The sequence below is a fragment of the Trichophyton benhamiae genome (assembly GCF_000151125.1).
Source record: "Trichophyton benhamiae CBS 112371 chromosome Unknown contix00378_25.r1.exp, whole genome shotgun sequence".
NCBI classification, from domain to species: Eukaryota; Fungi; Ascomycota; class Eurotiomycetes; order Onygenales; family Arthrodermataceae; genus Trichophyton; species Trichophyton benhamiae.
The window spans coordinates 85,639-95,261 of NW_003315106.1; the positions used below are offsets into that span (position 1 = coordinate 85,639).

Sequence of the window (9,623 nt, forward strand, 5' to 3'; positions counted from 1 at the left end):
TCCTTTTGATGTCACGAAGAGAAAAGAAAAAGGACGGGACGGATGACTAAGCTGAAAGGCGGTGAGGGTGGCCTGCGCACTGCCCAGGTGCAAATAGGACGACGCTGATTGGCTGCCTGGTCATGATCATGTGGGTGATGTCATAGTCACGTTACTATCTTAGTCATCGATAATGAAAGTCACGTTGTTATGCTTAGTCATAAAGTCTTGGCAAATTTCGAGCCTTCAAAGAAAAAAAAAAAAAGACGAAAAAAAGACGGAAAAAAACAACAAAAATCGATGACTTATTTTGATAGATTTTGATAGACCAAACGAGGCGGTTTTGGAGATGAGAAAAAAAGGTCATCCAGGATGCAAAAGGACGCGACTGTGGCGGATGGGAAGTTATGACATGGGGGTGTTTAATCCCTCTTAAAAGGACTACCTGGAGGGTTGGACTCTCCAGTGGTAGCGTGGAAGCAATATACATATCCGGAGCCAGTGTCAATGCCAGGCTCTGTTTGACAGGCCCCCTTTCATAAAGAAAGTCTGTATCCATCCTGGATCCCACCGACTGAGCGTTGCCATCGTCTAACAAATGTCGATACAGGTCAACTTAATCCCCGCTTAGTCACAAGAGTTGGCATACGGACTGGCCTGGGGCTGAAACTAGTGTCTGTTGGCAGGGTTCAAACCAGCAGCCGCATACTCCCAACCACGGTTCACGGACGGCTTTTCTTTGTTGTCCCGTCGAGCACCCTTCTGCTCCCCCTCCGCTCGTCGTGGCGAGATGCGATCTTTTCCCAGGGTAAGGGGTATGGGGTCGATGGCTAGCCCAGCGGCAAGTAGATGGGAGGCGCTCCTCTGCATATGCAAACCACATACTCCGTAGTTAACTAACCAGTGAGTTGGCTAGTTACCTATGCAGCAGACCAGCCCAGCCAACGACCGTGCATGGAAGCAGTTCACTCGGCCCAACGGACGGCCAACTATGTAACTAACAGCTAGGAAGAATGTTATTATTAGCATCTGCAGACACAGTCGTTTCTTTGTCTCCGTCGAAGCATGTCAGTATTATCATGTGGGGGTTACATCTATATATTTATTCACTTGACAGGGTGGTGACAAGCAAGGGAGTCTCCAGCGGTTTCGTTACGTACAAAGCCCTTCTCCCGTTGCAAAGCTACCCAGACTACTCCACGCCATCATCCCTGTCGCAAACCCAATCCATAGGGGGAAACTGGAGCCATAGCGCGGACACACGGGGAAGAGGAGCGCCATCTTGCATATGCACATACGCATAGAACAAACTTGATGCACCGGAGTGGAGTGCCGAAAAGAATAGGCTTACACACTGAACTTTTTTGTCTCCTTAACTACGGAGTACGGCTCGACCTCTTACCTTTTTCTCCCCTTCGTTTTCGCTTTCATTCCTCCTTTTCTGCCCTCTTTCAACCCTTTAGGTTGATCCGTTTGTTTGGTATATGGTTCATTTGCCTGGGAGAAGCTTGGACAGTGGCAACATCTTGCAAGGAGCTTTCTTCGCATACTTAAAGCCCAAACATTTGGCATTTTAGGGGCTTTCCTCTTGGACAAAATATTATTTGTCACTTACATTCTCATTCGGCTCAAGCTTGGTCTTACCCGTGTGAACGACTCCGCAATTTCATTCGAGACTACTGCTGTGATCTCGTCTTATGCTTGCCCGGCCGGAGTCAGGACACCGAATGTTGCACCTTCTTTACAGTTGAAAACAGCCATGGTTGCTGTTGCGGATCGAAGCCTGGAGATTGATGTACGCTGAAATATCCATAAAACTTCCTCGAGTCTACCTACCTCAGTTTGTTTGACCGGGTTTTGATGTTGATTCTAGGCGTGGAAACAGGCCGAGAATGACGACGAGTCTACGCATAGCGAACTGTAAAGCCTCCGCTGCTATTTCCCCCGACCGGACACGCCAGCTAACATTCAATGACAGTCAAGAAGAACAGAGCTACCTGAGCTCTTTGACCTCGAGTGTTGTCAATTATAAGTGAGCAGCAGTCTCTTGGTTGCTTTGTTCAGTGCAGACTCACTAACATCCGTCTAGATATGAGGTTAGAAAATAAGATCATGGAGATTATACCGAGTCCTATCTTCGCTGACACCTGTTGATACAGAATGGTCGACGATACCATGCCTTTCGTGAAGGAATATACACACTCGTACGCATTTACTTCGCCCATACATCTTCGCACTACCCCCCTACGAGATTCTGATACTAAGACTTATTTATAGCCCAATGATAAAGAGGAGCAAGATCGAATGGACTTTGTACACCATATCTACCTCTTGCTTCTTGGTGGTGCCTTATACGTGGCTCCAATATCAGACCCACGGAGGGTTTTGGACCTAGGAACAGGGACAGGTGCGTTTTTTCTTCCACGGGACGTAATAGCAGCTACAAGGCTAACCGGATACTAGGTTTATGGGTAAATGATTTTGCAGAGTAAGTAATGAATTGCCTTATCTATCACAGGCAGCCACTAATGGGTCAACAGTGAACATCCTAATGCTGAAGTATTTGGTACGTCTACGTCTTTTGCCATATATACCGATATTGTATAGCTCACATTCTCTACCAGGCACGGACTTGAGTGCAATTCAGTCGCCATGGTATGCATACCCTACGATTTATCGTTTCTATGGTCATGCTAAGCATATATCTAGGGTGCCACCGAACGTGATATTTGAAATTGATGACTACGAAACAGATTGGTCGTACTCATCCGGATTCGACTTCATACATAGTCGTGAGCTAATGGGCTTCATCGGAGACCACGACCGCTTCATGGCTCAAGCATATGAGAATCTAAACCCCGGGGGATGGCTTGAGATGCAAACAACCGACCCAACACTCTTCTCCGTTGACGGAGGTATGGAGAGGGCCAAAATACTACCCAGCTACATTGCGAATCTGCATAGAGCTAGTGCCATGTTCGGTAAATCCATGACCGAAGTCGACACCTGGCCTAGCAGGATGGTAAGGGCCGGGTTTAAAGATGTTCAGGTTCAAATTTTGACGGTATTCTTGACCTGCTACCTTTTATGCTGCACTTTTTTGCTGACTTATCATAGCTTCCAATTGGTACTTGGCCAAAGGACCCTAAACTGAAAGAGATAGGCAAGTTCCAGCAAGTGCAGATTACACAGGCTGTCGGCGCATATACCCCTGCCCTATATACCCGTGTGCTGAAATGGACTCGGGAAGAGGTCAACGATCTTTGTGCCAAGGTTCGAGCCGAACTTCAGGATCGATCCCTGCATCTTTATTTAAAAGTGCATATTGTTATAGGAAGGAAACCATGATCTCACCTGGCTATGTAACACGTAGTAGAATGGGCATCCTTGCGGAGAGTTATGGACTGCCATGATAACTTATACAATTTGCTCAGCAGCATATCCAAATATGAAGCCTACCCTCTGAACCAAAAAGCCATATTTCCTCAACAAAAAGAATAACGTTTATAGACCCTATGAGTATGCTCTCCCTGCTATAATATTCCGGTATTCAATATTATCGCGCGACTGGTCCTCCTTTACATCTTTTTCAAAAACTAATTCAATTTTTCTGCTGCTCCCTCGTTCCTTGACATTGATAAGCCTCCTAAATATGTCAGTGGTACCAACTCCAGCTCCTGTATTTTTCAAGCTTTTAGTTGGCGTTGAGTTCATTGCCAATGTAACAAGGCCGGAGATGGAAGCCCATGCAAGCGAGCTTCGTTTTGATATCAGCGAATATGCCCCGTACGTGAGTCCAAAAATGCAGTATAAACCAAGAATGGCAATTGATAATTTGATAGACGTCCCGTGCATTGTCCATGCATATCCACTTGTGACGTAACGGAAGGTAAAAGTCTTCTTCGGTGGATCGATTGGTATCGAGCTATCGCGGTCATTTATGGCCGGTCTCCAACCTGAACTCCAAAGAAAACTGGGCTCGACAATACAGTGATGATATGATATAGCATTTGCAACCAACGTCGATAAGACAGCTTCATGCATCACGGGGCGGTGGTTACCACTGTAAGTGCCGTTCACAGGGCAGATAATATCCGTCATGGGCAGGGACTTCAACAACTTGTCGGCTGCATTCTCGATACGAATGGGTTCGATCGAGGGTGAATGGTATAGCCTATCCGTCTCCCGTGTGAGGTTGAATATGCGCGTCACCCCGACTGTCGTATTAGTCCATTCTGCGGGCATATTTATCAATTGTGATGTGTCCCTCCAGTCAGGGGTAAAAACGAGAGAGTCAGGCGTGAGTTCATTTTCCAATTTGGCTTTCTCGTCATATTGTTTAGTCCTGGTATATTTCACAGTCGTGTTTGTCCATCGTGCTCCAAGGACACATGCCGAAACTGAGAGAAACGCAGAGCCGTTTACAGACCTGCAAGGTTCAGGATGAACAACTATGGCAGCTGGTGTGGTTCCAGGGATGGGGGAAGCCACTTCTACACCCCCGTCAACCCATATTATTCGGCCTCTCCGAGATTGTATGTTTTGTTCCCAAATATCTTTCCTAGAAATTGTTGTGTGGTCGGTAGTATTGGGTATATTCAACACTGGATATTGCTCTAAATATGACGTCTCGTTATAGAAGAAGTCGGCAAAATAGCTGTCTGGGAAGTGTATAGGGCGATTATCATCTTCCCCCATTATAGTGTTCAATTCGCATACAGTGCTAACATAGGATTGCGGCAGGTTGGCACTGATGATTGAAGGGAAGAACTTTCCGGTTGGTTGACCAGGGAAATAATTATAGGCCCGAAGTAAAGAAGACGTAGCAAATATCTGTGGGATGGTTGCAATTGTTGCGTTAGGGGCATATTGCAGGTACATGGTCCTTGATCCTATTGCGTAATTGTACAAAAAGGGATCCAAAGCCGACGAACGTTCTAATATTGTTGAAGGATATAAGATTGGCATAACCATTATCTGATGACCGTCACTATTGGTCTGATATTGAACACCAACTTGGGAGGTCTCGCCTATGGCCGTAGACGTTACTGGGGGTATAATAAGGCCCTCAACTCCCTCCCAGAAAGGTGGAAGGCGGGTGTCTAAAGGTGAGTTAGAAAACAGAATTCATTCTTGAGGCATTATGCCCTTTATAGGGGGTTTACCATTATTGAGCACCTTCGGGAATAGATAGTCGCTGGAAGCATTGACACCAAACCCGCTCCAATCTGGTAGTGAGTAGTTTGTCATTCTTGGCTGCATTGCAATGGCACTTGAAGGCCCAACAACGGAGGCTAATAGAATACTGAAAATGACCGCAATTGCAAAGACAACCTTCATAGATAGTGGGAATTCGGGTGCCGTCAAGGTGGCCCGAAATTCTGGGGAAAAGAGATAGCCCATATGGGTCATTTGATGGGCAAAGAAGATTGATCCGAAGGGTACCGCTTGTCTATGAATGAGGAGGTATTGAAGGTATGTGAGCATGGCAACGACAATTGAAAGCACAATTAGCGATTCGTGCACTTTCGCAACGAACTGCAGGAGTGGTATCCAAGCCGGGTCTGCGGTATAGAATTTCGTAGTTATATTCAAGACGATGAGACCCACGGCTCCGGCTATCGGGATAACATGGAACAGGAGAAAGTGCTGAACTGCTTTCGTCCTGCTTCTTCCTAAAACTACCTTTGGGCTTTCTCGCTTGGTCGATGATCTAGTGCTTTGCGTGTGTGAGGCTGTCCTTTTTCCGTCGTCACTATCACGGTCATCATTATGGATATCATCGTCGTCACTGTCGTCGTTTAGCGCTGTTGCAACTGAAGCACAAGGCGACAGGTGTTGCAGCTCACTCCTGCTGCCCATGCATTAGCACCTGTCATCATATCCTGTTGGCTCGCAGACGGAAAGCAACAGGGCAATTCCGTACGCTTGGATATCCCTCCTGCTGGCACAACCTTCGGCTGGCGAAACCGTTGATTTTTGCTGATAGAGGGGAATAGATTCCGACTCCATTTTTCTCCTAGAACTCATGGATGATTAAAAAGAGAAAAGGGCGACGGCTACCGTGCTGGTGAAGAGGACGGAAGCTCTTTATAGCTGCATATAAAATCAAGCCTGCGTCTACCCCTGTCGGATCGGCCCAGCGCTAAGGAGGCTGTGCCATCACGCCAGTTGTGATCCAAGATTGTCAATGGCATATTTATACTCCGTAGAAGGACAGATGAAGGTCCCGTCTCGAAGTGGCTGTACGGAATATATTGGACCTTCTGTCGTAGCTCATGTTGTCCAGAATATATGCTAAGAGGTTGATAAAGAAGGTGTTCAGAGAGGGCGTTAGGGAGCCGCATACGGGATTTTGTCTGGCCATGCACCACCCATGTTCGCGCCAGCCACCCGATTTAATTTCCCTGCATCCTTCAGCCTTCAGACGGGCGCGCTGACGAGCGAAGAAGCAAGGGAAAAAAAGGGGGGAGGAGAAAAAATTAAGTTACCAGGCTGCGGTGGTCGCAAAACTTCAGTGCGGGAAAGAAGATGGAAAACACTTGAATATTGAATATTTGCGGACGATATAATTAGGACCTTGTGTAGCTGATCAAGGGATTGTAACTCTTTCAGCGTCAGACAGGAAGGTCTCTTCTCGGGCCTTGCTTGTCCACCACATCCACCATGGGAGGAAAAGCTCCTTGAGCTTGCTCACGATATAGCCACAATCACGAACAGTCTCCCAACGCCTCGATGCCTCTTGGTACTGCTCATCTATCCGGTGACGGCGCAGCTCTTCGTATACCCTGAAGGTCTCGGATAGAGGGGATGCTCGATATTTCGCTAGTGTTCTAGCAAATAAAATGGCGTCTTCTATGGCGATACCAATACTTTCTCCCTGTGGAGGCATCTGTAAATTACACACTGTTAGGGATGTTCAAATACAGAGGCATTCATAGTGTACGATAGGACTTACGGCATGGGCTGCGTCTCCCAGCAACATGACTCTCTCAGTGCACCATTTTCCGCCGGGTGGTAGCTTATAGACCGGGAACAAGTACCAACTATTTGATGCGGTGATCATCTCTTTTACACATGGGAAGACGGAATCACCGAACCGATCAAGGATATCAGCTTTGATAGCCTCTTGGTCCTCCCCTTTGGCCTTCCATCCATCTCGTGATAGAGCTTCCTTAGCCTCCATAACTGAGGCTAGGTAGATGGACATTCGAGTTGACTCGTAGAAAGAAGTCAACAGTGAGCCCCTTCGTGCCATAATCATACCTGTATCTTTGAAATGAAGGTTGGACGTGATATCTTTGCGAGCAACGTATCCCTGAGCCACGGAGATGCCGGTATATACAGGTTCTCGTTCGGGATCGACATAGTTCATTCGCGTCTTTGAATGGATCCCATCGCAGCCCAAAACTAGATCTGCTTCAACCACAGTTCCATCCTCAAATGAAACCTGTACCTTTCCGTCACCCTGGGCGTCTGGAGAAATTTCTTCGAGTTTAACAAGCTTTTTGTCATAGACGATATTCAAGGTGATACCAGGAAGAGCTGTATCATGGATAGCGTCAATCATGGCTAACAGCAACGGCAGTCTCAACACCCTAAGGCCCTTCAATCCGCTCATCGATTCGCCCTGGGCGTCGACGAAGTCCATCGAGGCAAGCTGTTCAGGCCCGGAGTAGTTGGAGAACAGCTCGATCCGGTCCACCTCTGCGCCATATTCGTTTTTGTAAATGTGAGGCAACACTTCAAGCCTATAAAGATTTCGTAGGGCATTAGGTGTCAGATTCACAGCACCACCCAGGCTGGATGGCAGATCGCGAAGCTCATAAACAGTAATGTTGGCGTGTTCCTCCCTGGTCGATAGATACTTGGCTAACGCCAGCGCTGATGCCAGGCCACTCACTCCCCCTCCGATAATGCATATTTCAGAAAGACGGGCCATATTGCGGGGGGTATACGGAGTATACGATGCTGTAAATATCGGTGGTATGGCAGTAGGGCGAGGTTGTTGTGAGTATGAAATATGGGTGCCTTGGGAGGGGAACAATCCCCTATCTCTCTATTTATATCATCATTATTACCACCCAACACAGCCCAAACGGGCTGGTGCTAGCTAGTGGAAGCATAGTTAGAGAATACGAAGCTTAGTTCAACGATATTCATAGCCAGTCAAGATAGTCGAGACACCATCGACCCAGCTTCAAGATTGCGTTACGAGGTTGAAGGTTGAGAGGCTCGGAAGCTTTTCGGACAGTATCTTAATTTTATTGGTTAGTTAGAGCGCAAGGGACCAATGAGCGCTTGACAACCGCAACTTTAATTGGCTGTACTAAATAAAATTGCATCCTATTGGCTGCCCGATAATGAAAAACTGAAAATGGAATGGAATAACTAATTTCCTCAATCCACGTGAGGGAAGCTCGGGCGGACCTTTCTTTTTTTAGAAACAGACACAAAAAACGGGCAATTAGGTTAACTCTGAGGTCACCTAACAATATTATAACTATTATGTTATTGATCATAGCATGCGTGTTGGGATAGTCTTAAGGAGATTACGCTCCTTATGCCATTAATCATCCACTTTGCTACTTTTGTATACTAGGGGATGAAGGTCAAACAACCCATTCCTTCCGTGAAACATCTGGACAGCACCCTTATTCAGTATTCTTATGGTTGTCATATTTCTCTCCTTCATGAGCTTGGGCTTAGACTCCAAAATAGATGAGAGGGGAATCGGAGGAGGCCCTAGTCACAGCCATTCCGGATATCATTAGATCCATGGCTGACTTTTCGTTGATTCTTCTTCAAATCTGCCATGATTTGGTAGGCTTAATTTACCTTCATGGTTAACCCCAGTAGTAAGCTCAGAAGCGGTTTCTAATAAAATTATGAGAAATAATTGCTTAACCGCAGATGAAACCGCCTTAAGTTGACGATGGAATGAGGTAACAAATAGATATCGTATTGACACCAATTAGCTACAGCGAAGTAACCAGTTACTGACCCTGCCTTTTATATCAATAACTAACCTAGACCAATAATACGCTAATGTCAAGGTATCGGCTAGGTTGTCTGTTTAAACCTGGTGGCTAGCATTTGGTCCAAGGCTCTCAAATTATTCTCCGTTTCCTGATTGGTGGCTCCCTCGAGGACGGACTTCCCTGCCGTCATCACGAGCCGCTCAGGGGCAGGCTGCCCCAGGTATGAGAAAGCTCTTGCTCCATGAGCCGACCTAAAGACCTGCATTATATATTAACAGTCTATTTGTAGGGAATAGTACGAAAGGATAGTCCATACTCTCAGGTGGTTTACAATATTTTTGAAACCATATTCGATTTTTATGTACCCATTGGCTTGAGCACTTTTTCGAAAAGAATGCTTCCTCAAGGAATGGCAAATCTTTCTCTGGTTGACTGGAATATACCTGTTGGATTGTTCGTCAGAAAGATAACTGCCCATGCCCAAGAAAGCATCCAAGGCTTGGAAGATTAAAACTTGGTTTCCCGAAAGACCGTCGTACTTTACGACTTCCCCGTTGACTATTCTTCCAACTCCCCAGGCTTGGAAGCCCTGAACGTAGCTTAACCACACGGAATGCGATACGCGCGACTCGATTAGATTTTCGAAGAACAACCTCAGAAGGC

General features: G+C 46.5%; 3 protein-coding genes across 3 annotated transcripts; 1 reads left to right on the plus strand and 2 right to left on the minus strand.

The window, feature by feature from the left end:
• Nucleotides 1-2,530: 2,530 nt before the first annotated feature.
• ARB_07212 (TAM domain methyltransferase, putative) lies at nucleotides 2,531-3,327 on the plus strand (the record flags this gene model as incomplete). The annotated part of the gene is made up of 2 exons (XM_003014604.1): nucleotides 2,531-3,001; nucleotides 3,097-3,327. The coding sequence occupies 2 exons, from the start codon at nucleotides 2,531-2,533 to the stop codon at nucleotides 3,325-3,327; spliced, it is 702 nt and encodes a 233-aa protein (XP_003014650.1).
• Nucleotides 3,328-3,492: 165 nt separating this feature from the next.
• Nucleotides 3,493-5,841, minus strand: ARB_07213 (uncharacterized protein; the record flags this gene model as incomplete). The annotated part of the gene is made up of 2 exons (XM_003014605.1): nucleotides 3,493-5,081; nucleotides 5,145-5,841. 2 exons carry the CDS (start codon nucleotides 5,839-5,841, stop codon nucleotides 3,493-3,495), a joined length of 2,286 nt encoding a protein of 761 aa, XP_003014651.1.
• Nucleotides 5,842-6,571: 730 nt separating this feature from the next.
• Nucleotides 6,572-7,921, minus strand: ARB_07214 (salicylate hydroxylase, putative; the record flags this gene model as incomplete). Its single annotated transcript, XM_003014606.1, has 2 exons — nucleotides 6,572-6,871; nucleotides 6,938-7,921. 2 exons carry the CDS (start codon nucleotides 7,919-7,921, stop codon nucleotides 6,572-6,574), a joined length of 1,284 nt encoding a protein of 427 aa, XP_003014652.1.
• Nucleotides 7,922-9,623: the final 1,702 nt, after the last annotated feature.